At 51.9% G+C, this 24,506-nt stretch overlaps 1 protein-coding gene across 3 annotated transcripts in view; it reads left to right on the top strand.

The window, feature by feature from the left end:
• The first annotated feature begins 1,317 nt into the window (after nucleotides 1–1,317).
• Bcar1 (BCAR1 scaffold protein, Cas family member) overlaps nucleotides 1,318–24,506 on the top strand; it is a 34,691-nt gene continuing 11,502 nt past the window's right edge. Inside the window, exons 1-2 of one of the 3 annotated variants that reach the window (NM_001395122.1) lie at nucleotides 1,318–1,449; nucleotides 23,039–23,671. In NM_001395122.1, coding sequence (NP_001382051.1) covers nucleotides 1,438–1,449; nucleotides 23,039–23,671 — 645 coding nt within the window. In that variant the 5' untranslated portion in view covers nucleotides 1,318–1,437. Of the gene's footprint in view, nucleotides 1,450–12,879; nucleotides 13,271–23,038; nucleotides 23,672–24,506 lie in introns of those variants that run through there. The other 2 variants (NM_001395123.1, NM_012931.2) reach the window with 2 other exon arrangements.

The raw sequence follows: 24,506 nt of genomic DNA, 5'->3' as shown, positions 1-24,506 counted from the left end.
GTGCATACACGGATTTACAAATACTCACACACCAAAAATGAAATAAACCAGACGAGGGGGAGGAGGAGGAAAGGAAGGGGAGGAGGAGGAGGGGAATGGGAAGGAGGAAGAGGATGAGGAAGAAAGGAGAAAGGAGGAAGAGGAAGAGGTGGAAGCAGCAGCAGCGGCCGCCGAAGCAGCTTTGTCCCCAGGTACTATATGCTAGCTAGCTGAAGCTCTTGCCCTCTCGTGGTCCTCTTGTGATCCTCTCATGGGGCTCCCTTAGGAAGCAGTAGACAAAGCCATAGAGTCCAGTTCCCACTTGATGTAAGAATGCACTCTCCTACTCAGGGCATGGCAGCCATTAACTATCTGGGTCTGGCCTTGCTCAGGAAGAGGTCCCATGGAGCAGTGACAGGCTGAATGTGTTGGGCAGCAAGCAGAGCAGACCGCGGGGCCTTATGCCTTTGGTAGCCAGTGGAGCTCCGAGCCTCAGTGTACTGAGAGGGAAGGTGAAAGCAGCAAGGTGTGGCAGTCGGAAGCCCGTGTGCCTTGTGCTTGCAGGTGCATGTTTGGGCATTGTACCAAGTGTGAAACAGCTGAAGAAATTAGGGGTGATTAACAAGGAGGAAAGGAAGGTTCAGGTCCCCGAAGGCCTGTCTGTCTTCCAGCCTTGGGCAGGGGGGCCCATTGTGGGACCCTCCCTAAAAGCCACTGTAGAGGGCTGGAGGGATGGCTCACTGGTTGGGAGCACTGACCGCTCTTCCAGAGGTCCTGAGTTCAGGTCCCGGCAGCCACGTGGTGGCTCACGGCCGTCTGTGGTGGGATCTGATGCCCTCTTCTGGTGTGTCTGAAGACAGCTACAGTGTACTTGTATATAAATGAATAAATCTTCTAGAAAATTAAAAAAAAAAACCCTTTAAAAAAAAAAAGCCACTGTAGATTTTACTTTCAGGGGTATCCAATGTTAAGTCAGGCTGCTTCCTAGGCTGATCTAAGATCGCCTTCAGCCAGACTAATCTGCTCCCAAACTAGGATTGTAGGCGTCTTGGGACCCGCACTGAGGGACGTGATGTGTGGGGGTGGGGGTTCTAGTCTCAGAACCGGGTGGGCGGACCGGATGGGATTGTCTAATAGTGAGTCTGGAGGTGGCCTTTGGAAGGACAGGCAAGGTGTGGGAACTCAGCCTTCTCACCCAGTTGTGCCGACAGAAAAATGCCGGGGTCCCGGGTCCTCGCCTTTAACGCGGCCGGCGGCGCAGCAGGCGGGAGGGGGAGGGGCGGCGCGGGCAGCGCATGCGCGGCGCGGGGGGAGCGGCCGGACAGTCCGGTGGCTGAAAGCAACCCGCGGGCAGCGGAGAGCGCCGGGACCCCGCGCCGGGGGCTGTGAGCGGCGCGGGCCCACCGAGCCCGAGCTAGCCCGCGCCGCTGCCGCAGGGCCCCGGGAGCGGTGGCCAAGATGACCGTGCCGGTGAGTGCTGACCGCCTGAGACCCTGCTCCCCCCCGCCGTAGGCCTGGGCCACCGGGGGTCGCCGGAGGTTCTTTTCAAGCCGAGGTGGGGGTCAGGGTGGGGGCACCGCCCCATAACCGGCATCTCTGACACGGCTTTTCCAGCCTCCTCCAGGACAGCCGAGTAGGACGGGGAGCCGCACTGGCCCCACCGGGAGCTCCGGGGCACGGCTGGGTTGGGCAGGGGGCTTTAGGGGTGCTCCTGAGAGCCTCTGGGACTGGTGGGCTCGGCGGGGTCCGTGCCTTTCCCCGACCTCCTACCAGAGTGGTCAGGCCTACCGAAAAGAGGGCTCTGTCACTTCTTAGAAACCCATGGCCAGGTCAGCTGGGCCGAGTGGTGGGAAGGTCTGTGCGGTTCCCCCAGAAAACTCCCTGGGAGGGCTGCCCTATTGTGCTCTCTGGTCCCTACCCGGATGGCCAGGCGTGGGGCGGGGTCTGTTCTGTCCCCGGAGACACCCTTACCCCAGAATGGTTGGCTTGGCAGGCTAATGGAAATAGCGTACCTCCCCCTACCTCTGGTTTGTACATTCACTTTGTGGGAAGTTTTGTTGGCCCATTGAACTACAGGGCCTTTTGATTAGCAGCTGCTTTCTGTAGGGGCTTCCCCCTTTGCTTGACATCTCGTCTTCTGTCTTCCCAATCCACCAGACACACTCGAGAAGCCCTTGGTCCAGTCCTTAACACTAGGACCTTGGGTCTCCTCCTGAGGTGGCCAGTGATTATTCTACCAGGGGGGTGGACTCAGGCACAGGCTCCAACCCACTTTACAGATGGACACACAGAGGTGTGAGGCCACACCTTCATCCTGTCTGCCCCGGAGTCATGGCCTGCAGCCACCATTTCTCTGCTGACTCAGGCCTTTTCCCCAATGACAGGAAGGGGCAATGGGCCAGAGCCTTGCCTAGCCTGCCCTTATTCTGCTCTGGATCGACTCCGGAGACTGGGTTCTCTCCGTGATGCCGTTAGTTGGCGGGGCAAGTGGCTTCTTAATTAAGCACCATAGAGTATGGAGATTGCTGGAGAGGAGAGGGTTCTGTCAGGGCAAAGCATTGTTATTACAGAATTAAAGATCTCAGCTCCTGCCCGCCCCCAGAAGCGGTAATACTGAGTTACAGATGAAAAAATTAGGGCTTCCAGGCCGCGCTGATGGGAGCCCCCACCCCCATCTCTTCTGGTTCAAAGCATAATTGTCTCATCTCTAGGAAGAGACGGAGAAAGCCTGCCAAACCTCTCTGCTGTTCTGCTCTGCTGTTCTGCAAAGCTCAGGGTTTTCTCCAGCTTGGGGCATAGGGCACCGACCAACTCCGCCTCTGTGGACATTGGCCAGGAAAACAAGACAGACCTGCTGAGTGTGCTGGAGGGCCAGGGTCCCCAAGGCTGTAATGACCATGGAGTACCCCTCTGGACAGGCCTCTGGTCGGGAGGTCCAGGATTGGTTTAGTAGTCTAGCCTAGGTATAGAGCTCTGTATGGGACATGTGTCTTAGACGGCACGCAGACCCTTATCTCACGAGATTTCAGGTAGTCGCCCTCTGCTGTGTGCCACGGTGGTACCATCTATAACTGGAGAGGATAAGGGGTTTGTACAGGTGAGAATCACTGTGAAGAACTAAAGTGAAGGTCTGTCCCTACCACGATCCACTCCAAGTCACTTCTCTCCCGTTCGCTTGTAGCCACAGCCCTCAGTAATTCTGCACAGTGTGTAGCTAGACTAGACTGTCAGGCCATTGTCCTCTATCCTGGGCCCTAAGTAGTGTGCAAGGTGGTGGGGCTATGGAGAGGTCATTTCTGAAGCTTTCATATGCTGGGAGCCCGGGTGGACTTCTAGAAAGATCTGCCTGCCCAGGGAGCCCAGAATGGTGACTGGCCATGTGGTACTTAGGGACACGTTTGAGTTTTAAGCACACCCATTCATTTGGGCAGTCTTTCCCTGTATAGAGCTGACGCAAGCACTTTGGCCCACAGAAATTACAAGATGCTAACAGGCGGCAGTGGGAGACCACTGCAGAGAGAACTTGGGATGAAATAGGTTGAGTTGATGTGATTTCCTGGGTATCCAAGCAGGGCCTGGACAGGGTTTTGTTTTGGTGTTTGAGATAAGATCTCATTGTATAGCCCTGAATACCCTGGAATTTACTCTGTAGACCAGGCTTACCTTGAACTCATACTGAAAGCCATCTGCTTCTGCCTCCTCCAAGTGTTGGCCTAACTTGGAGTTCGCACTTGAAAATGACTGCTGCCATCTCGGACCCATGTCCACAAGTAACGAGAGGTTGGCTGCCCTGCCACGGTACGGTGAAGGGCAAGGCCTGTGCAGAGCAGCCCCACTGCAGCATGGCTCTGCTATGGCTTCTCTCCTGTGAAACTGGGTAGCCCATCTAGCCTCTACCGTGCCCTTTCTTGGGAGATGGGCCCTTTCAAGGAACACAGAGGCTGCCCGGTGTGAGCATGTCCTATGTGCTGGTCCTGAGGGAGGACCGGAAGTGGCCACAGTCACATGACAATGGAGCTAAGGCAGGGTAGGAACTAGCAGGCCTGGCAACATTCAGATTGGTAAAAATGACCATCACCCTGCCTGGCCTCACTAATTTCAGGCTGGAGCCCAGAGAGCTGTTGACAGCTCCCTGTGGCTTTCTAAGCACAACCTACAGTTTTCTCTCTTGCTGTGCTGGAGAGCAAACCCAGAGCTCTTTTTGTCTCTCTCGACAGCCGTCCTGGGTTCAGAGGCCAGGCAGCTTGGCCAGGACTGAGTAGCACAGTTGGTCTAGTTCTGATTAGTCTAGCAACAGCCAGTGGAAGCTAGTAGGCACCTGATTGAACCTGGATGATCCTGGGTCCACTCTGCCTGAGAGAGTTGGCCAGGGAGCCAGAGGTCTGAATCAGGGCTGGATACGGCTGGCCCAGTATCCAGCTGCAGCCTGGTAGGAAGGACACAGGGGGTGGGAGAAACAGTGTCCAATCCCTCACCGAAATCCCCAGAGCCCATGCCTTGCCATGTCGCTGTACCTTGTCCTTCTTACTTCCCCTCGCAGGAACTGGTCTCAAACTTTGTACCCATGTTACCAGGCAGGTCACCCGTGCTCACCCACACAGCTCTGCCCCAGACACACCTCCTGGCCCTATTTGCCATTGTGTATTTGAAGACAGGATGGTGTGGTTGCTGGCAGATTCTGTCACAGGACTGAAGGCTTCATGGGACAGGACCTTTGACCACTTGGCCCCTCATGCGCTCGTGTGCCCATGTACACATGCGTGCTCACGCCTACCCCCCCACCTCACCCCACCCCCGTTGCCCCAGCTCAGCCACCTGCTGAGGGCGTGGAGTGCAACTCTTATCTCATCTCTCTGCCGTCATGCCAGGGCAGAGAATGCCAGGGCCTTACGTAAACCTTAAGATTGTTTAGTCTCTTTCCGGGCAGCTTTATTGAAGGCCAAGTGGGGAATTAAAGAGGCTGCTTCAGGATGAGTGAATGTTTTGGTAGACAGGGCTAAGGCTCCAGTAGGATTCTACAAAAGCCAGTTGCTTCAGTTCCCTGTTACCAGAATGCATGGAGCCCTACCTAGCATTTGGAAGGAAGTCAGCAAGGGATGCATGCAGTACTTTACAAAAGGCTGTGTGGTGCCACAGCTGTGAGGCAGTCACTATTTCCAACCTATGTTGGCAGGTGTGGTAACCAAGCACCCTTTCCTGACCCCTGCACAATCCCATGTGGTATACCATCTCCCTCTGGTGGCCTTTCCTTGTGGTTCACTTTAGCCTTCGTAGTGAGATGCCTCTGCCCTGCTCTGCACAGCCTGTGGGATGCCATCCTCTTAAACCATCCTCACTGCTCCAACAGAGCCCACCACATCTCAGGCCAGCTGGGAGCTCTGCTGCCTGGAACAGACAGGGTCACGCACGGGTAAAGCTACTGATGTGCAGATTTGTCCTCAGACATGGACCATACCGAGCTTCATGGCCCAGCAAGGGAAGAATCGGAGACAGGACCTCAACCCCACTCTGTAGCTCTCAGGACCTTAAGATCCTAATCTAAAATGCTAATGTCTTTAAGATGCTAATGTTAATGTTGGCTATGGAAAGGAGAGTTGCCCAACTCCAGGGCTCTCCTTGTGTCAGCTTTGCCCTCTCCTACCTACTGCCCTGAGGATCTTTTCCACCTCCCACCCTCAGACACAACCTCTTCATGGCTGCTTGCTTTCCTTCTTTCCTGGCTAAACACCATTCTTTCTTTCTTTCTTTCTTTCTTTCTTTCTTTCTTTCTTTCTTTCTTTCTTCTTCTTCTTCTTCTTCTTCTTCTTCTTCTCTCTCTCTCTCTCTCTCTCTGTGATCATGTGTATTATCATTGTGTGTGTATGATATATGTGTGAACACGTGTGCAAGTGTAGAGGCCGGAGGATGACTTTGGCAGGCCAGTTCTCTTGCTTTTATGCAGCTCCAGGGATGGACCTAAGGCTATCAGACTTGCCCGGCAAGGGCCCCTGGTCCTCTCTGGCCCCGCTCCTTCTGTGTGCTCCTATACCCACTGTTTGCTGAGGCATTGTCTTCATCTCTCCCAGAAAGAGCCAGGACCTCAACAGAGGTGATGCGGGACGCCCATTCTGGCAGGAGAGATGGTCACAAGTTGTGGCTCTGAAGTTAATCTCTTTTCTAGGGGAGAGATTAGCGACTAAGAGGGCTTTTCCATAATTTTATTATTAAACCCTGCCAAATTCCAAGAAGGATTTGAAACAGATTATAGTGGAAGACACAATAGTCTCGGATCCTCAAAACCTCCAGAGTTATGTAAAACAGAGGAAAGGTGAGTGTTGTTCCAGGAAGCCTACGCTGACTGGTCATAGACATCCCTGGGCACCTAGGAACTTAGTGGGTTAGGATCCCAGTACCTGCCCTGGGGTCTCTCAAAATACAGCGTGATGCCGTGCATCCATCTGGGCTTTGTTTCACTTTTGTCTGTCAAGACTCAGATTGAGGTGGATTTTTACATTCATGAAACGTGCAGGCACTAAATGTACAACCAGTGGGTTTGGGCTCATGAAGCGTTTCATCAAGATAAGGAACGCCAGCATCTCCTCAGAATGTCCTCAGAGGCCACGAGGCAGCCCCCCTCTGTTTTATCATTGACTTAGATGTGCCTCTTATTCTATGTTAGTTCTGGCTTTTTTCACTTGGCAAAATAGTTTAGAAGTTACCGTCCACATGGGCGTATCACGGGCTGTTCCTTCTTGGTTGCTGAATAATATTTTACTTATGAATATACCACCGTGCATTTAACCTGTGCTCTGGCTCGTGGACAGCAGCTGTCTGTTGTTTCATGTGGATTTTAAAGTGCCGGAACACTGAAATATTGTTGGTATTAGAAAGTCTCATACCTAGTCATACAACCTCGGGTCATGCCCTCAAACACTGCATCTGTCAAAGCGATCTGCTCAGACTGTGTTGAGACCACAGTCTTCCCCATTCACAGCCCTCCATTGGGGCCGCAAGGATTTGTGTTCTCTCTCATACAGTCATCGAAGGTTAGCATTAGGCTTTTGTGTCACCTGTGTTTTTCTTAGGGCCTCACTCTGTCCCAAGAGGTCCTGCCTGGCTGGAGGGCTGCAAGGAGAGCAGGTCAGAGAAGATCAATTTTGGACACAAGAATTCCAACCGCTCCTTTCTACCCTCCCCAGCCACTCCTGCTTGGTGCTCCCAACTCACAAGCCACTGTGAGAACCCACGTCCAGGATACACCTTACCCTCCAAGAAGCCCGAAGCCAGAGCTGGTACCAGCTTGCCAAGAGCCCCCTCCTGCAGCCCTCGACCCTTAGTCTGCTCTTGCGCTCCCAAGCAGCTCCCGTGCCTCTGCTTTTACATCAGCGTTCACCGTTGTTTGCACACCTATACTCACATGCCTCCTCCTCCAAGAAGCTCCATACACCTTGCATGAAACAACCCCCGACCCCTGCCATCTTCTTCGCCCTCCTTGAGTTCTTGTCACCACAGACAGGAGTGGTGCAGTTCATGCCCACCTCCCACAGCCCAAGTGTGAATTCTCAGAGGAGGAGGCTCCTTCCATGGCACTGTCCTAGTACAGCACAACACTTGATGTGCATTTGATGCTCAGACCATTCGTGCAAATAAGAGAGGTGGATACCATAACCAGTCACCCCCCAGATCGGTGTGAGGGAGGTCCCCACTCACCTCCAGCATTACCTGTGGATCTGGGGCAGCTGCACTCCAAGGGAGGATGGCCCAGGCCCTTAAGTGATGTTCCGAGGGAACTTGAGGAACCTCCGAACATCTGAAGAGGGAGGAAGGGAGCAGGGAGGGCTGGGAAATGGGTTTTGAGGTGTGTACTTGTGTTTGTCGGGGTGGTGATAGAGAGGGTGGGTCCTGGCTCAGGTGAGTGGAACTTGATGTATGGTGATACAGGACGTGGGTGTGCTGTTGGCTTGGAGACACACCAGAGTGCCCTGTGCTTGGTATAGCCCTATGTGCATCCATATCAGTGCCCGAGTGTGGGCCCAGATGCTGGTAAAGGTTGTTCTTACCAATGTGCATGGCCACCTGAAGGGCAGTGACCAGCTGAGGGTGCCACAGACAGCTGGGGTCATTTGTGTAGGCTTAGTCTAGAGAAGCAAATGGGTCCTGCGCTGTAGGCTCATGTGGGATCCTCTCTCTCTCTCTCTCTCTCTCTCTCTCTCTCTCTCTCCATATATATATATATATATATATATAGATATATAGATATATAGATATATAGATATATAGATATATAGATATATAGATATATAGATATATAGATATATAGATATAGATTTTTTTTCTTTTTTTCGGAGCTGGGGACCGAACCCAGGGCCTTGCGCTTCCTAGGCAAGCACTCTACCACTGAGCTAAATCCCCAACCCCTATTTTTTTTTAAGAGAGGGGCTGCTTGTAAACACCCTGAAGTCCCTGGTTGCTGTTGTGACCCTGCTGGCCCTGTAGCTCCCTGACTCCAGCCCCATCCCTGTCCTTCTGGGTGTCTGTGGATGTGGGCACTGTGCTCAGTGGGAGCTGCTGCAGGCACGGAGCAGATGGCATGTGAAGTCCCCTCCGTCTGAACTGCTGGTTGCTATGGGAGAGGGGAGCAGATGGCCCAGCTCCTGAGGCCTCTTGACCACACCCTGTCCCTGCCCACCAGCCTAGCTGACAAAACAGGGCAGCCACGGAAAGGGACCTGTCCTGTCTGTGTCCTCCTCTCCCTTGACACTGCTCTCTGCTACTCTGCCTCCTCCCTAGTGTTGAGGGATGAGACAAGCCAGAACCCAGAAGCAGCTTCAAGGGCAGTCACACTAGGCCCCAGCCTCTAGTCCACACATGAAGCAGTGAGGCCTCTGCGGGAGGGAGGTCCCATCCCTGAAGGTGCCACTGCTGCAGAAAAATGCGAAAGGGGGCGTTGCCCTACCCACCCCCTCTTTGTCCCAGGACCACACCTGAGGGGGGTGTGCTGGGCTTGTTGGGAGGCCTGACAGTTGGTCACCCCTGGTCTCTGTCCCTCCATAGCAGCTAGCATTGCCTTCGATCCTACCTCTGTGTCTATCCAGGTCCTTAGGGACTTGACAAAAGGATGACATGGGGACCCGGCCAGGGAGAATCGGGCTTCAGGCTGCAGGGCCCTGCCCACCTTTCTATAGAGTGACCACTGTAATGAAGAGCGAATTCGTCCATCACTCATTCCACCTTAGAGGACAGGCGAGGTCTTTATGGCCAACAGCTCGAAGAGTGCATGCTCTGCTGTGTGTGGGGGGCAGCAGGGAGGACAGGGGTGTCACCTGGGGTGCTTTAGGGATGTGCTTAGACTGCTGAATGGGCAGTTACAGATGTAAGCTCTCCTATCACTTCCTGTGTAAGCTGGTGGAGACACTGCCCTCTGAGCCTCTGGGAGATGGTATTTTCCTCTCCTGGTCCTCAGGGTGGTGAAAGGATAGACTGATGTGGTAGGCTGTGTCCTAAGGGTCCCTGTAAGCCTTGCCCAAGCTTTGAGCTTGACCCTGTGAGTAGTCCTCTCAGAAGGAAGGAACAGCCTCTGTGGCCCTTTAGGGACAACATGTCTTCCTGTCCCTGGGGCTTGTAAGCTTACCTCCGGTCTCAGGAAATCCTTTCCCACTGCCACTCCCAGAGCTGGCCATCAGCTGACCTGTCCAACCCAAGCTTCAGGAGGAGAGAGACTGTGCGTCTTTTAAGCAGAAATTCCTCTGTATAATTTTCTCTTTGGAAGTGGTCTTCTTGGAGGGGCTGCTTCGGCCAGCCACTCCCCTAGAGTTGGACATTTCCACTGTTCCCTTCCCCTTCTTTGCTGTTGTAAGTGCTGTAGCGGACATTGGAGGGCATTAGGCAGTGATGGCTCTCCTACGGAGCCTGCACTGCTTCTGAGGCTCAGAGGGCTCCAACCCTCTCTCCTCAGTGGGGTCCAGGACAAAGAGTAATAGGCAGGAGAGTGGCCTACTATGTTCACTGTGCTCATGCCCCTTCCAAACCCTCTGCAGGCCACCCCTGGATGACTGTCACCCATCCTGGAGGGTGGGGACTCTTGTCTGGCCAGGCATGTGCAGTCTTTATCCAGCACTCCCTCTTTCAGCGCCTCTATACACACACACCTGTATACGCTCAGCTCTGTGTACATTGCACCCGTGTGTGTATATAGCTGTACTTGTCCCAGTGTGTGCTTGTGCCCACTATACTGCATCTATGTGTGCCTGTGTGTGCAGGCATGATTATGCGTGACTTGACCTTCCAGTATTTTTGAAACCCAGTCAGCTCTCAAGCCAGCTCTTCTCACAAGAGTAACCACTTGGGTTTCGCTCTATTTTACACGCTCCTTATCCATGAGGCTCGACTTCAGGAGTGCTTGCTCCAGTGCTGCATGCGGGCCTGATGATGATGATGATGTTGTTGTTGTTGTTGTTGTTTTATTTTTGTTAGGGAGATGGAAAAGAGGTGGTTACTGGGGTCTCAGACACCAGTCCATTTGAAGTCAGTTTGAGTGTGGCAGAGGTCTTTAGCTTTGGCGTGTCCTTGTCCCTAAGTTCCCTTTCCTCTGTAGAGAAGTCAGTGCGGGTTAAGGTCTAGTATCTCCACCATCCAGAGCTCTGGGCCCAGCTCTGTCCCTCCTGTGCACAGATTGTGTGGAAGGAGACAAGGACCCCTCAACTTGTGTGTCAATCTCATCACCTGTAAAGAGGGGCCAGCAGTAAATTGTGTGGTAAAACTGCTGTGGGGGTGAGATGAAGAGGGCCTCTCAGCATCATGGTGGTCGGGTCAGTGAGGGGGAGGGAGGGCTGCCTCACTGAGCACATGTGCCCAGGCCAGCACAGACCACCAGTGTGTGTGTGTGTGTGTGTGTGTGTGTGTGTGTGTGTGTGTGTGTGTGTATGCAGCATCCCTGTCAGCCTCTTACCATAACCAACCTGACTGGTGCTTCTTTCCCAGTAGCTTGGGAAGGAGGACACCCCAGCACAGTGGGGTGCCAATCCTGGGGTCTAGTTTCCAAAGCGGAAATGCCATTTCAGAGTTCACAGGCTTGGGGGGAGTTAAGTGGAAAAGGAGCAAATTTTTGAAATGCCTGAGCCTGAGCCCAGTTCCCTTCCCCCACCTCCACACTCACCCCTAGCCCACTTCAGAGAGAGGATCTGCCTTTCCCAAGATCCTAACTAGTCTGCCTCTCTGTGGTGCCTTCCCTTGGCCAGGGGTGGAATAGAGGCTATCCTCTTTGAGCCCAGCCTTTTGTGTTCCTTTCCATTCTGCAGAGACCTTCTGGGTCTCTGGGTCCTGTTCCTCCCCTCCAATGTAGAGATTTAGTGACATGTTATGGACCCTGCAAAAAAGTGGGACAAATGCTTAGGCATGTTCCAGCCAGCTTAGATCCATTGAGTAGCTGGATGGATGGAGAGGGGGCATGTAGGAAAGAGAGACAGGGACTACTACTGTATGGTGACCAGCAGGAATGTCTCAGAGCACAGGTCATTTATCCTTGCTCCCCACCTCCCTCGCAGCCCCTCATACTGTGAGCTCTAGCCAGTGGTTTGTAAGCCAGAAGCCCCAGGGAAATGCAGGTGCCTAGCTTTTCAGGAGGGCTAAGACCCAGGAATCTGGTTTAACCAGGCATTCACAGGACTTGTGAGCACTTTCTGGTCTGCTGTAGCCCAGCTCCTGACGAAGGAGCCTGTCAAGTGGAGGTTGGCCTTGAGCGTGTGTTATCCACTATTCTTCAGAACTCTGCTGAAATGAAGTGCAGTCTGGCTCACTGCTTCCTCACAGCAGCAGCTGCCAGATAGTGTGCAGTGAGGGTCTAGAGACTGCTGACTGGTCAGGGTCCTGTGTGCCCTGAAATAAATTTCATTCCTGTTTTCCCAGCAGTGTGTGTTCAGAACCTCCGGCATCATATTTTGTTGCTTGGTATGATATTACTGAACTGTAACCTGGCAAGGAGCTGAGGTGAGCTAAGGCTCTGGCCACTGCTCTCCCTAGGAGCTTTTTTCTTCTCTCAGTCTCAGTGTGCACATTTGGACGTTGCTGAAACAGACAAGCCAGAGCAGGTTTCGGGAAGATTGCTGGGCACAAGTTTTATGTCTGGACAGGACTGACTCAGGAAAGGTGGAGGGGGCGCTCCTAGGGCATGACTGTGACCAGAACATGGGCAGCCTTCTTTCAGAGTGGAACCGGTGAAGAACCGGTGCAGAAGTTGGCAAACCTCTGGTTGCTTGCTTAGTGCCCAGAGGCATATATGGAGTGGACATAGTCCTTGCTTCACTCCCCCTGGTCTTCAGGGGACCAGCTGGAGTCCCCAAAAGTCGAGGAATACAAAGTGGTAGGGGTTGGTGCTGCCAAGGAAAAGCAGCAGGTCAGACTGTAGCTGGCCAATCCTGGGGGTCTGTTTTATTTGTTATGAGACAGGATCTTACCCTAGCCTGGCTTCCTGCCTTTGCCTCCCTCTTACTGGAATCTTAGACATTAACCATCGCTCCGGGTTCTTGGGATCCTTACATAGTAAGGCTTCTCTACAATAGCCTTGCACTGTTACTATTTTCAGTAATTGCTTTTGGGGGCGTACTACCCCCATTTTGCGTAGGAATTTAGATCTGAATCGTATGCCGCGGACACGCATGAATATTCCAGTGTTGGTGGGTAGGGAAGGCAAAAGGCCAGCATCTGCAGGGAAAGGAGTGGGGCTACGCCGAAGCTGAACGATGAGCTGGGGCTGAGTGGCGTCTTCAGAGGACCTTCGCTAGCAGGGTCAGCAGCCGCGGGAGGAGGGGATGTCCGCAACCCGCAGTAGCCAGCTCGGCCCGCCCACCTCGGTGTATTTGCATAGGGGACCACGGCGGCCAATGGTAGCGCGGCTAGGCATGCCGGGAGCCGGGCGGGCGGGGCGAAGTGGACCGGCTGCTGGCGGTCGAGGCTGCGGCTGAGACGTGAGGCGCGGGTGGCGGGCGGTACGCGGGTAGCACGGCCTCTGGCCGTGGAGCACCATGAAGTACCTGGTGAGTGTGGGCGCGGGGCCGGCCAGGCGGGCGGGCGGTCTGGAGGACGTTTCCTGGGGGCCCCGAGTGTCCCGCCGGCCGCAGAGTTACCGGGCAGCTCGGCACGTAAACGAGTCCCTCCCTCGGTCCGCCTTTCGAGTCCCCGCAGCTCACGGAGCTAGCGTGACGCCCTCCGCAGCCCTTGGGTCCGGGTTGCCTGAGACTCAGCCCGAGGCGGTATGCAGAGGGACTGAGAAACCGAGATTTGCTGAGGGCTGCAAACCGGCGGCGAGCCGCGACAGGTCAGAACCTGGGAAGATTTGGGGAGTTGAGAATCCCAGTGAAGGCAGCAGCTCATTTTCACGACTCTGGATTGTAGAAGGGTCTGAGCTGAGAGACACACGCCCGAGCTAGGGTTTGCTGTGAGTTTGGTCACCTGTACGTAATGACCGTGTGGCCGTTCCTTGCTAAGTGAGAAAGTTTCCGATTGTCTTAGGCCAGGGGACACGCCCTCCTTTCTTCTGGTGAAGAGTAGGATGGTGACCAGACCGGGCTGATGGGCCAGAATGGCAGGTGTGTATGCCTAGAGGATCAGGAGCCAGGAGCCAGGTGGTGCCTTAGGGAAGGGAGCCCTTGGGAAGTAACTGCCGGCACACCCTCTTGGCACTAGTACTCACCTCCTCTTTGCCCTGAGCAAGGAAGGAACCCATTGGAAACTGGGTGGAGACAACAGGGTAAGGCAGTCGGTTGTGCCTGTAAAGTCACCTTTGGTCAGAGGAGGAAGAGTGGAGCTTTTCTGGCCGTTTGTGGTAAGCAGGAGAGTGAATGAATGCAGTGTGATCTCCCTAGGTCTGTCCAAGGCAGTGTCTCAAGGGGATCTGTCTGCACAAGAAAGACCCCTGAGTCCGGTGTTGCTCCCCATCCTGGTTGTAAGGTTTTTAAATGTGGAAACTGGGGCAGAGAATGGGAGCAATTTGGTCTCTATTTGTGCTCCCTGCTCCTTGTCTGGAATGAGAGAACTTAGCCCTGACTCTGGCTCTCTGCTAGCATCCGAACTTTTAGGAGGCTAATTTTCTTCAAGTCCGGACAGTTTTATCTTCTGCCCACCCTCCACCCCAACCTTCTCAGTCTGGGAGGCCTTTGGAAAGAGGTTGTATTAGTCAGGCTTAATATTGGAGAGTCGGAAGTGGATGCTGCTCATTCTCCAGCACATGCACTGGGTGGAGGGGTGGCCACAGACCCAGACGATGGAGCTGTGCATTCTTGCCTAGTCCTTTGAGCTCTAGAAAGGAAGAGTCAAGGCTCCATGTTTTTCTAGGTAAGGCACAAGGTCAGGCCTTGTGGGAGGGGCAAAGAGAGGAGGGGGTAAGTTTTATATGCTGGAGAACAACAGTTTCTGTGGTATTGTCCCCCTGTCCCTACGTGGGACTACATGAGGAGTACTCAGAGATGAGCCACATTAAGAGCTGCTGAAGCCTATTATCTACAGTTCAGGCTGTAGAGGGTCAAAGCTCCAGGGACCTTAAGACCTAACAATGAATAAACTAAGATTCTACTGTCCCTTTGCTCTGCTCTCTGGATCTCACTATGATGGCAGAGTCAGGGTGAGGATCACCCTTATTCTGGGCCCCATGTTGTCCATAAAGTGAAAGGTCAGTCAGTCTTATACAGAGCTTTGCTAAGGCACCAAATCACAAAAGTGGACTAGAGCCCACCCACTGATAGCTTCACCAATCCTTCGTTAGAACCCTAGGGCCAGGAAAGGAAGCCGTGGTCATCCTACCCTCCATGGTCTGATGGGCCAGGGAAGGAAGCAGTGGTTGTCCTACCCTCCGTGGTCTGCTGGGGGCTTGCAGAGGCCACATTCTTCAGCAGGAGGATTCCTTATGCCACTTCACCTCTGCCCAGATTCCCCAAGGCAGTATCTGTGACACTGTGGCCAGAGTTGAAGCAGGAACCTGCTTCTGGTCCATAGCTGGGCTTAGACACAAAGTCATTTGCTGTTGCTACTTAGAGCCAAGACCAGAATCTTTTTGTATGAGGGTGAATCCCTGGCAGTGGCCACCCCCAGTGCAGGTGGGTGGGCTTTCACTTCTTCCTTTTCCAGACCTTGGCCCTGGCCGTGGAGTGTCAGACATGGATCTGGGAACCGCCTGTTATGCCTCCCTGCCTGTATTCTGGCACATGCTCTCCTGAGGAAGGCAGAACTGGAGCTGTGACTCCCTTGAGCTGGCTCTGGAATGTGGGGCTCGTGCACAGGCCATTTCGAGCACCAGTTCTCACACTCCTGTTCCTTATCAGCCTATCAGAGACATGAACTGGCTGCTCAGTTGTCTGTGAGAGCTAGGGCAGGACACTGCCAACTTAGTTTGTCTTAGACTTCCACCCCAGACAATAGGACAGGGAAGGGAGGGAAGAAGCTGCCTCTCAGGGCTCTGTCACATCTTGGATTGGGGCAAGGAGGGCTGCCAGGTCCTAGTTGGTGGGTTTATGGCTGCATGCTCCCCCAGGTGGATGCCTGGGTATGAATGAAGAGGAATGGTGAGTGGCACTGCCAGTTGGGCACACAGTCACTGGGCCTATAGCCATCAGCCACCACCGGGAGAGCGGGGCTCTTTGGGACAAGCAAACAGAATATCCCAGAAATAAACTTGGCTCACGTTTGCAGTGGCTCTAAGTATGAAGGGAACCAGTGTTTCCTTAGTGCCTGCTGTGTGTGAGGCTGTGTGGCTGGGGTGGGTGCCTGTGTGTGTGCATTGGGGGTGGGACTAGGCAGGGTAGGGAAGGCTTGTACCACTAACACTTCTGGATTCTGTGAAGCAAAGCCTCCAATTCCACTTTATCTCAGAGCCCTAGACCTGCCTGTGTAAACCTGTCTTGTCTCTGTGAACCTGGGTGAGACAGGTGTACCCAACCTGAACTTCTACTTTCCTTCAGGTAAGATAAACACAATTCTGAGTGTCCTGGGTCGTTTTGAAGATTTAGTGAGATGACCATGGGAAGAAGGAGCTTGGCCTATGGCCAAGGATAAATTCACTGTTCTTCTCTTTAGGAACCTATTCTATCATGTTGACCAGTTCCTTTTCTGATTCCCCTGGTTCCCACCTTGAGCTGGTTTAGGGCTGCTGAGAGCATGACTTGCTGTATAAATCAGTATGAACCAGTCGTGGAAGTAGGCAGGCATGCAGAGGACCCTTTGGCTGTGAGCTCAGGCTGGCACAGCTTGAAGGCTCTGTGGAGAGGAAACTGCAGTCTTTTCTCAGCACTCCAAGCCACCAGCTTGCACCCTGCCCTATTGTCAGGGTTTGAGAAATCCCACTGCACTTCAGGACTCCCCCAAGGCAGCCGGAGCTAAGAAGAATAGCCATCGTTACAGCAGTTCTCCCTCTGCTGTTCTGCATTTCAACGTTAGCTCAAGCCCTGTTGTGTCTGAAGCTTTCATAGGCCCCAAGATATAATGAGAGTCATTTTTGGCCAGGCAGTATCTGTGGGGCAGCTCTCTTGTCTTCCATGTACAACAGGGATATGCATGGAGTGGGGAGCATTGGCATCGGGCTAAGGGCTTTTCTTGGCTCTGCTCACTCAGTTGGCACTTGGCCGTGGCACCTCTTATGGACCAGCCTTTTGCTCTAGCACCCTGGGTTCTGCTGAAGACAGACTTGTGCCTCCCATGTTTGTATTAGGAACAAGAATTAGTAACAAGAAATGTCAGTGCGTGAGGTGGGCAGAAGGGGAAGTGAGTGTCTTAAGGTAGACATTGGGCTTTCTTGAAAGAGGGGAGGGAGTGATGTCTGATTGGGTCCTATGGATGTAGGATACAACAGAAGGTTCCCAGAGTGAGGGGCCAGAGATTGGCAAGTCAGGTAGCAGCCTTCATGGACTCTTGTACGTAACTGGCAACATCAGCCTTCCTAATGCTGTGACATTTTAATACAGTTTCATCATGTCGTGTGACCCCCCCCCAAACAGTTTGCTTTTGTAATAAATCATAATGTAAATATTTTCTGGAGATAGAGGTTTGCCCGAGGGGTTGCAACCCACAGGTTTGGAACATAACGTGTATATAATATAGCATGTCATAGGCCAACTGTCCAGCTGAGGAAGACCAGGAAATGGGCTTAGGAAGCCGACTGCTTTTCCAGCTTCAGTCACGACACAGAGTCCCTGTGCCCTTCCAGATACAGGGTCCCACGGCAGGTGCCACTGAGCTATACTCCCAGGCATGGCAAACATTACTGGATGTCTTTCCACCCTACTGCAGTGGTAAGCTTTGTGCTGACCTGACCTCATGAGTATAATTGGACACTGTCTTGAGGACAGTAGTTCTCAACCTTCCTAATGCTACCACCCTTTAACACAGTTCCTCTTGTTGTGGTGACTCCCAACCATAAAGTTACTTTGTTGCTACTTCATAACTATAACTTTGCTACTGTTGTGCATCGTAATGTAAATATCTAATTTGCAGGCTATCTGATATGCAACCACCCCACAGGGATTGATTGTGAACCAAAAATTGAGAAGTCTGCCTTAGGAGTTTGGCAAGAGCAGCACAGGGTAATGTTGTTAACAGAAGTACAGCTTCATCTTCGCCTCAGCAGTCTGGCCGTTTAAGGTCACATAGCAGTGGGAGTGAGAGCTAGACCTGGTCTGGGGCTGAGCTATTGTCTAGTGACTTGAGAGAGGGAAGGAGCAATATGGCCTTGGATAGTAGCTAACTGGGGAGGCAGAGAGACTGAAAGTTCTCTGCTTGGCTAGCTAAAAAAGTCGACAGGTCAGGCCCTGGCAATGCTTAGGACTTGGGTTGGGCCGGAGAGAGGCTGCTGCAAGGGCTCTGGGCCAGAGCACACCAGCTGACACAGGCAGAGGAACCCCTGGTGCCAGGCTCCTGATGCCACGTGCCCAGTCCATGAGGTGCTTCCCTGGCTCCAGCTGCCCTTGACTGTACAGTTACAACCCTACTTGGCCAAGGCGTACTTGGCAGGCATTCAGTGAGCTTGTGCTGTAGGTAGAACTAGCAGCTCTGGGAGGCTGGAAGCCCCAAGTGGCTCCCCTGGACTGGGCAGTTTCCCTTCTTGTGTGGTTTGTCGCTGAACCTTTTCCTCAGCAATCCCTTTTCTAGCCTTCATGCTTTCACTCTCTCCTGGTGTTCCCAGACCCAGCCAGTGGGGCCTCTTGATGAGCCTGGGCAGCAGTCGAGGTGAGGGACTCAGTAGTGGGGCCCTTTTGTCTACACTTCCACCCGCCTTTGACTTGGCTGGAGGGAATTTCCCTGTGACTCACTCTGCTAGTACTTCCTGTGGTCACCAGGGCTGGGGCCGGGGGACCCAGCCAGGCGGCTTGGTGTTCTGGGGTCACTGAGGGAGGGTGGGCCTGGTGATTCCCGGAGGCAGGCTGCAGACCATATTTGGGAAATTGGTTTTTCTTGTCTGTCGCTTGGGGATGGGGACTCTGAGCTTGGTGGGCTGTGGGGTAGTTCCCACCCATGCCTGCTCATCAGAGCTCTGGCCTCTAGACACAGGATAGCTGTCTGTCTGCCTCTGTTCCAGCCTGACCCAGAACCCAGGTGGTCCACTGTTTTCTTTTTCTGGATAAGTATTTTTTTTCCTTTCCTTTAAAAAATTGCATTTAGAATAATAGTAGTTTTTAATGACATTTTCATACATATTTAATTTTGATTGATTCCCCCTCAAACATAATTTTTTCAACTTCCAAATAAGGAATACTTATCAAATACATGTTGGAAAATTCTGTAAATAAGAAGAGAGAATATCCACTCTCATTGTCTTGAATGTTTTCAGTGGTATCTGACACCTCATTTTAAAATTTCAAATGATGTTTTATCTTTTATTATGGAGGAACTTTTTGGGCGTGGGGATACCACTGTAGTAACCTAAAACTCTGAGTCCTCCTGCCTCGGCTTCCTGAATGCTGGAAGTGCTGGAGAACTCTATGCCCAGCGTATTTTGTGCACTGTAACTCTTCTGTAGCTGCTGTGACCAGAGTTCAGGGGCTGCCCCCTCTAGGCTGCCTGCCTGCTTGGCTCCTCCCTGGGACCTGTTCTTTTTGGCTCCTAGGTCCTCTGCCCCTGCCCTTTCTGGGGCACTTTCCACCTAGTGCTCCTTACCTGTCAGTGTGGCAGGCCTAAGAGACAACTCAGAGGTAGCCCTCTGGGACTCTAATGCTTCAGAGCCCGGACTTCCACTTTGGATTTTGTCCCAGTGGCATGGCCCTTCCTGCTGCCTGGAATTCCAGCTCCTAATTAATTGCATGGAGGAGCTGAGGTGTGTAGGATGCTGGCGGCTTTGTTGTTTGGTTGGTTTAGCTCTGTTTGACTGCAGGTTGTGTACCACCAGCCTGGCCAGGGAACAGTTTTACTTCCTGGGCCTCAGTAGCCAAGGCCACACAGCCAGAGCCAGAGCCCAGGTCCCAGTGCTAAGTGTAGATCTCTCTATCTTCAGACCCAGGAAACTTAGGAGGGCCCTTGTAGGTCACCCATAGTTAATGTTCATCTGGAGGCCAGTGGGGTGCATCTGACCTGGTTGGGTGCCCAGCGGGGGGTCTCAGTCAGCCCTGCTGAGGCAGCCTGTCTTTTGCTACTCTAAGATGACAGATATCCTAGCCACACCCAGATCAGATTCCTGTCTTCCTCCTGCCCTCTGCCATCTCGAAGCCCAGGAGCAAGGAAATAGTAAAAACAGGACTGCTCAGGTTACAGTGGCCATCTTGGAGCTTCCTACTCTGTCTTGTGCCTTATTCCCTGTCTACCATACTGTTATCCTCCTGCTTCAAGTCACGTAGCCCCAGCATAGCCTACTTGGCTCCTGAGCCACATGATGCGCCCTCCGGGAGCGTCTCCCCATTACAGAAAGGCCATCGTAGTACCCATTTCTTAGAGCAGCTGCGACAGTTGACAAAAGCTCTTCTTTGCTTCTACCCGTTTTTCCTGATGCATCTTCCTCAAGCCCAGAAGCACTCACAGTAGATTACAGTAATATATCTGGGATCTGCTTCTGGATAATTATGACTATAACTCAGGAGGGCGGGGCTGACACCTCACCTATACCTCCTCATTGATCCCCTGTGAATACCCACTCCTGCCTGCACCACTTCCCTAAACACCGGAAAGACCCGAAGGACCATGTGGCCCTCTGTGTGTGTACTTGATGGAACTGAGCATACATCAGTAGTCTTGATCCTTTGATTTCCCTTGGATGGCCTCTCTGTATTTTGCAGGTTTTCTGTTGGTCCTGTCTTGTCTTTTTGATTGTATGAGCTCCTCCAGGTTCCTGCTGACTTTGCTTGCCCAGCGCTGGGCCTTTGTCTTTGATTTCTGATCGGTAGGCGGTGGTGCCAAGTCAGGGCCACGCTGGCTGCCTTCTTGCAGTGAATTTCCTACATTCCCCATCGCTTCCCAGCCCTTGTCCTGCCCCATCCCTGCTTAGAGTTGTCCTCATAGCTAGGAAAAAGTGCTTGTGCCTTTTAGAAGTGGCTTGTTCACGTATTGTCCTCTCTTCCTCCATTTCGTTTTAAAAGAATTTCTCAAAAATAAAATAAAAAAGCCCTGTGGCGTAAGTGATGAATTGTTATGATGCTCTATTAAATTACCCGAGTTCACATTATTCTGTCAGTCTCGGGTGCATTTCAAGACTCCCAAAGATTAATATTAAGCATTCCATATACTATATTTTTTTTCCAGTATGTGTTTGTCTATAATAGTTTTTTTTTTTTTCTTTTTGTCAAGGTCTTACCATGTATCCCTGGTTGGCTTGGAACTCACTCTGTAGACCAAGCTGACCTCAGACTCACAGAGATCCACCTGCCTCTGCTCTCCTCAAAGTGCTGGGACTGAAGGAGTGCACTGCCACGCCTGACTTCTTTCTGTCATCTTTAATTTATAAATGTGGTTTGCTAAGAGATTAATAACAATAATAGAACAATTGTAATATATTATAATAAACATTAAGTGATTGGGCCCTCCAGAAATATAAATTAGCTTTAGCCTTTTCACTTAACAGAAGCACTTTTATAGCTTCTCTTTGGCAAATTTGAATTATATAAGAGTTACTGTTGGAGTGCTTTGGGAACATTACAATAGGGATTACGTGAGCATAGTGAACCCTAAGTAGCGGAATCGATCTGATACCCCAGATAGCAACCAAGTAATCAGCAAGCAAGAAGTACACACAGGATGGTCCCAGGGAGGTGGAGTAGAGTAGCAAGAGGTTTCATTATACTTCTTAGAATTGCCTAGTATTTCTGGAATTTTTAAATTAATATTTTTGGGCAATGGTTGACCATATACCTATATATAACTAAAGCCATAGAAAGTGGGACCATGAGTAATGGGCAGGCCACTGTCCTGAGAGAGCATAAGACACTGACCTCGCATTACAGAGGCGAGTCACCCCACGTGGGGTGGGTTGGGGGAGATTGGTGCGGTATTTTCCTTTTGTTCAACTTTTAAAAAAATTTTTTTATTAATTTTTATTTATATGAGTACACTGTAGCTGTCTTCATGCACACCAGAAGAGGGCATCAGATCCCATTGCAGATGGTTGTGAACCACCATGTGGTTACTGGGATTTGAACTCAGGACCTCTAGAAGAGCAGTCAGTGCTCTTAACCACTGAGCCATCTCTCCAGTCCCCCTTGTTCAAGTTTTTTTTTTTTTTCTTCTTTTTTCTTTTTTTTGGAGCTGGGGACTGAACCCAGGGCCTTGCGCTTGCTAGGCAAGCACTCTACCACTGAGCTAAATCCCCAACCCCTTGTTCAAGTTTTTATCTGAGTAAAACCATTTTGACCATTTGTCTGTTGCCAGGTGCGTGTGGTAAGCAGGTGACTTCTATTGCTGTGTGCCATTTTCACCCATTGTTGATTCCTTTATGAAGATGGTCATGTGATCTGCACCCAATGACTGATTGTTTCCTGTGGTGTGTGTGTTCTTCTCCCACCCCACCATTTTCTTCCTCTGGAAGAATTGCATTGTCCTGGACACAAGGGTCTGAACCTTGGCACTAGAGTGGAGAGAACACCTTACTTCTCAGCTTAAGGGACACATTTGAGTTTCTCCATTAATTCCTGGCTTTGGGTAGATGAATTAGGATGTTCCTTTTATCTTAAGAAACTGTGGTTGCTGGGCAGTCATGGCACACACCTTTAATCCCAGCACTCCAGAGGCAGAGGCAGGTGGAGCTCTGTGAGTTTTGTGGGTTTGAGGCCAGCCTGGTCTACAGAGCGAGTTCTAGGATAGCCAAGGCTACATAGAGAAACTCTGTCTCAAAAAAAAAGAAAAAAAAAAAAAAACAGAGAGAGACAGAGACAGAGACAGACGGACCTATTTTGGTCAGTTTGTTTCTCGTCTGTGCACTGCTCATTGGTACCCTAGTGGCTAAATGGCCATATCCTTAACTTTCTGGTATAGACTGCCACGTGACTTCAGACTTCAGACTTCAGGGATATTTTTAAAGATTTGATTTTATTTAAAAAATATGGTTGGGGATTTAGCTCAGTGGTAGAGCGCTTAGGTCCTGGGTTCGGTCCCCAGCTCCAAAAAAAAAAAAAAAATATGTATATATATATATATATATATATATATATATATATGTGATGTGTATGGTGTGTCTACATACATGTGTGAGTATAGGTGCCTTCAGAGCCCAGAGGAGAGTGTTGGATCCCTGGACCTAGGTTGTGAGTGGACCTAGGTTCCATTGTTAATGCTGGAAACCAAAGTCAGTGCCTCTGCCATAGCAGGAAGCTCCCTTTTAACTGCCGAGCCACCTCTCTGGCCCCAGGAATGATTGTTACTAACACATCGAGAGCTGTCTCTGGGGTGTTGATGGCAGGTACTGCCTTTGAGCATTGGAGGCCCCAGCTCAGCTGAAAGATACACTGGGGTCAACTCCACTTTGTTCCTGATGGACAGGGCAAAGGTGCCCTGCTATTGCCAGATGTGACCAAGTACCTTTTGAAAGCCAAAACTGGTACCCATTGATTCTGGAGTGGGGGGAACCGGGTAAGGTCTGTGCCTGTCCTCCTATCTTCATGTCCACTGTGTCTTCTCTCCTCAGAACGTGCTGGCCAAAGCCCTCTATGACAACGTAGCTGAGTCTCCGGATGAACTCTCCTTCCGAAAGGGTGACATCATGACAGTGCTCGAGCGGGACACTCAGGGCCTGGATGGCTGGTGGCTCTGCTCACTGCATGGGCGCCAGGGCATTGTGCCTGGTAACCGCCTCAAGATTCTGGTTGGCATGTATGACAAGAAGCCAGCAGCACCTGGACCAGGCCCACCTGCCACCCCACCCCAGCCCCAGCCCAGCCTTCCCCAGGGCGTCCATACTCCAGTGCCTCCAGCTTCCCAGTACAGTCCCATGCTCCCCACTGCATACCAACCCCAACCTGACAATGTGTACCTGGTACCCACTCCCAGCAAGACTCAGCAAGGTCTCTACCAAGCCCCTGGGCCCAACCCACAGTTCCAGTCACCCCCAGCCAAACAAACATCCACATTCTCAAAGCAAACACCTCATCACTCATTTCCCAGCCCTGCCACAGACCTTTACCAGGTGCCTCCAGGGCCTGGAAGTCCAGCCCAGGACATTTACCAGGTGCCACCTTCCGCTGGCACAGGGCATGACATCTACCAAGTCCCTCCATCTTTGGACACCCGCAGCTGGGAGGGAACGAAGCCACCGGCAAAGGTAAGGCCAACTTGGCACAGCTGTAAACCCCATGGGCTTAGCCTAGGGCCTTGGTCACCACATTGCCCACACTCCAGTATCATTATGTATTTGGTCTGAGGTCAAGAAGGGTGTTAGCATTCTGTCTAAGCTCTGCCCCACAGTTACTTGGCAACAGCCAGGTATGCCTGACACTATAAAAGGGGCTGTTTATCCCACACCCCTCTCTCTTTTTTTTTTTTTTTTGGTTCTTTTTTTCGGAGCTGGGGACCGAACCCAGGGCCTTGCGCTTCCTAGGCAAGCGCTCTACCACTGAGCTAAATCCCCAGCCCCAACACACCCCTCTCTCTTGCTCTCTCTCTTGCTCCTCTCTTGCTCTTGCCTTCCTGCCCCTGTTCTGTCCTCCCATTCCTCTACTCCTATTTCTCTCCCCCTCCTCCTCCTCTTCTTCTCCTTCTTCTTCCTCTCTCTCTCTCTCTCTCTCTCTCTCTCTCTCTCTCCCTCTCTCTCTCTCTCTCTCCCTCTCTCTCCCTCTCTCTCCCTCTCTCTCTCTTTCTCTCTCTCTCTCTCTCTCTCTCTCTCTCTCTCTCTCTCTCTCCCTCTCTCTCCCTCTCTCCCTCCCTCTCTCTCTGCCCCTACTACCCTCTTAACTCCCTTCCCCATGCCCTGAATAAACTCTATTCTATACCATCGTGTGGCTGGTCCCTCAGGGGGAAGGGATGCCTCAGCGGCCCATGCTGAGGCACCTCCTTGCCCCACACCTCACCACACTCCATAGAACATATTATCTCCCTCTCTTTATCTTTTTATAAACACATTAGAGGGAGGTATCTGGATAAACGTTTCCTTTTATCTG

The sequence above is a fragment of the Rattus norvegicus genome, chromosome 19 (assembly GCF_036323735.1).
Source record: "Rattus norvegicus strain BN/NHsdMcwi chromosome 19, GRCr8, whole genome shotgun sequence".
Classification (NCBI taxonomy): domain Eukaryota; kingdom Metazoa; phylum Chordata; class Mammalia; order Rodentia; family Muridae; genus Rattus; species Rattus norvegicus.
The sequence above is the reverse complement of the archived record's forward strand: the minus strand, read 5'-3'. Positions and strand labels throughout refer to the sequence as shown.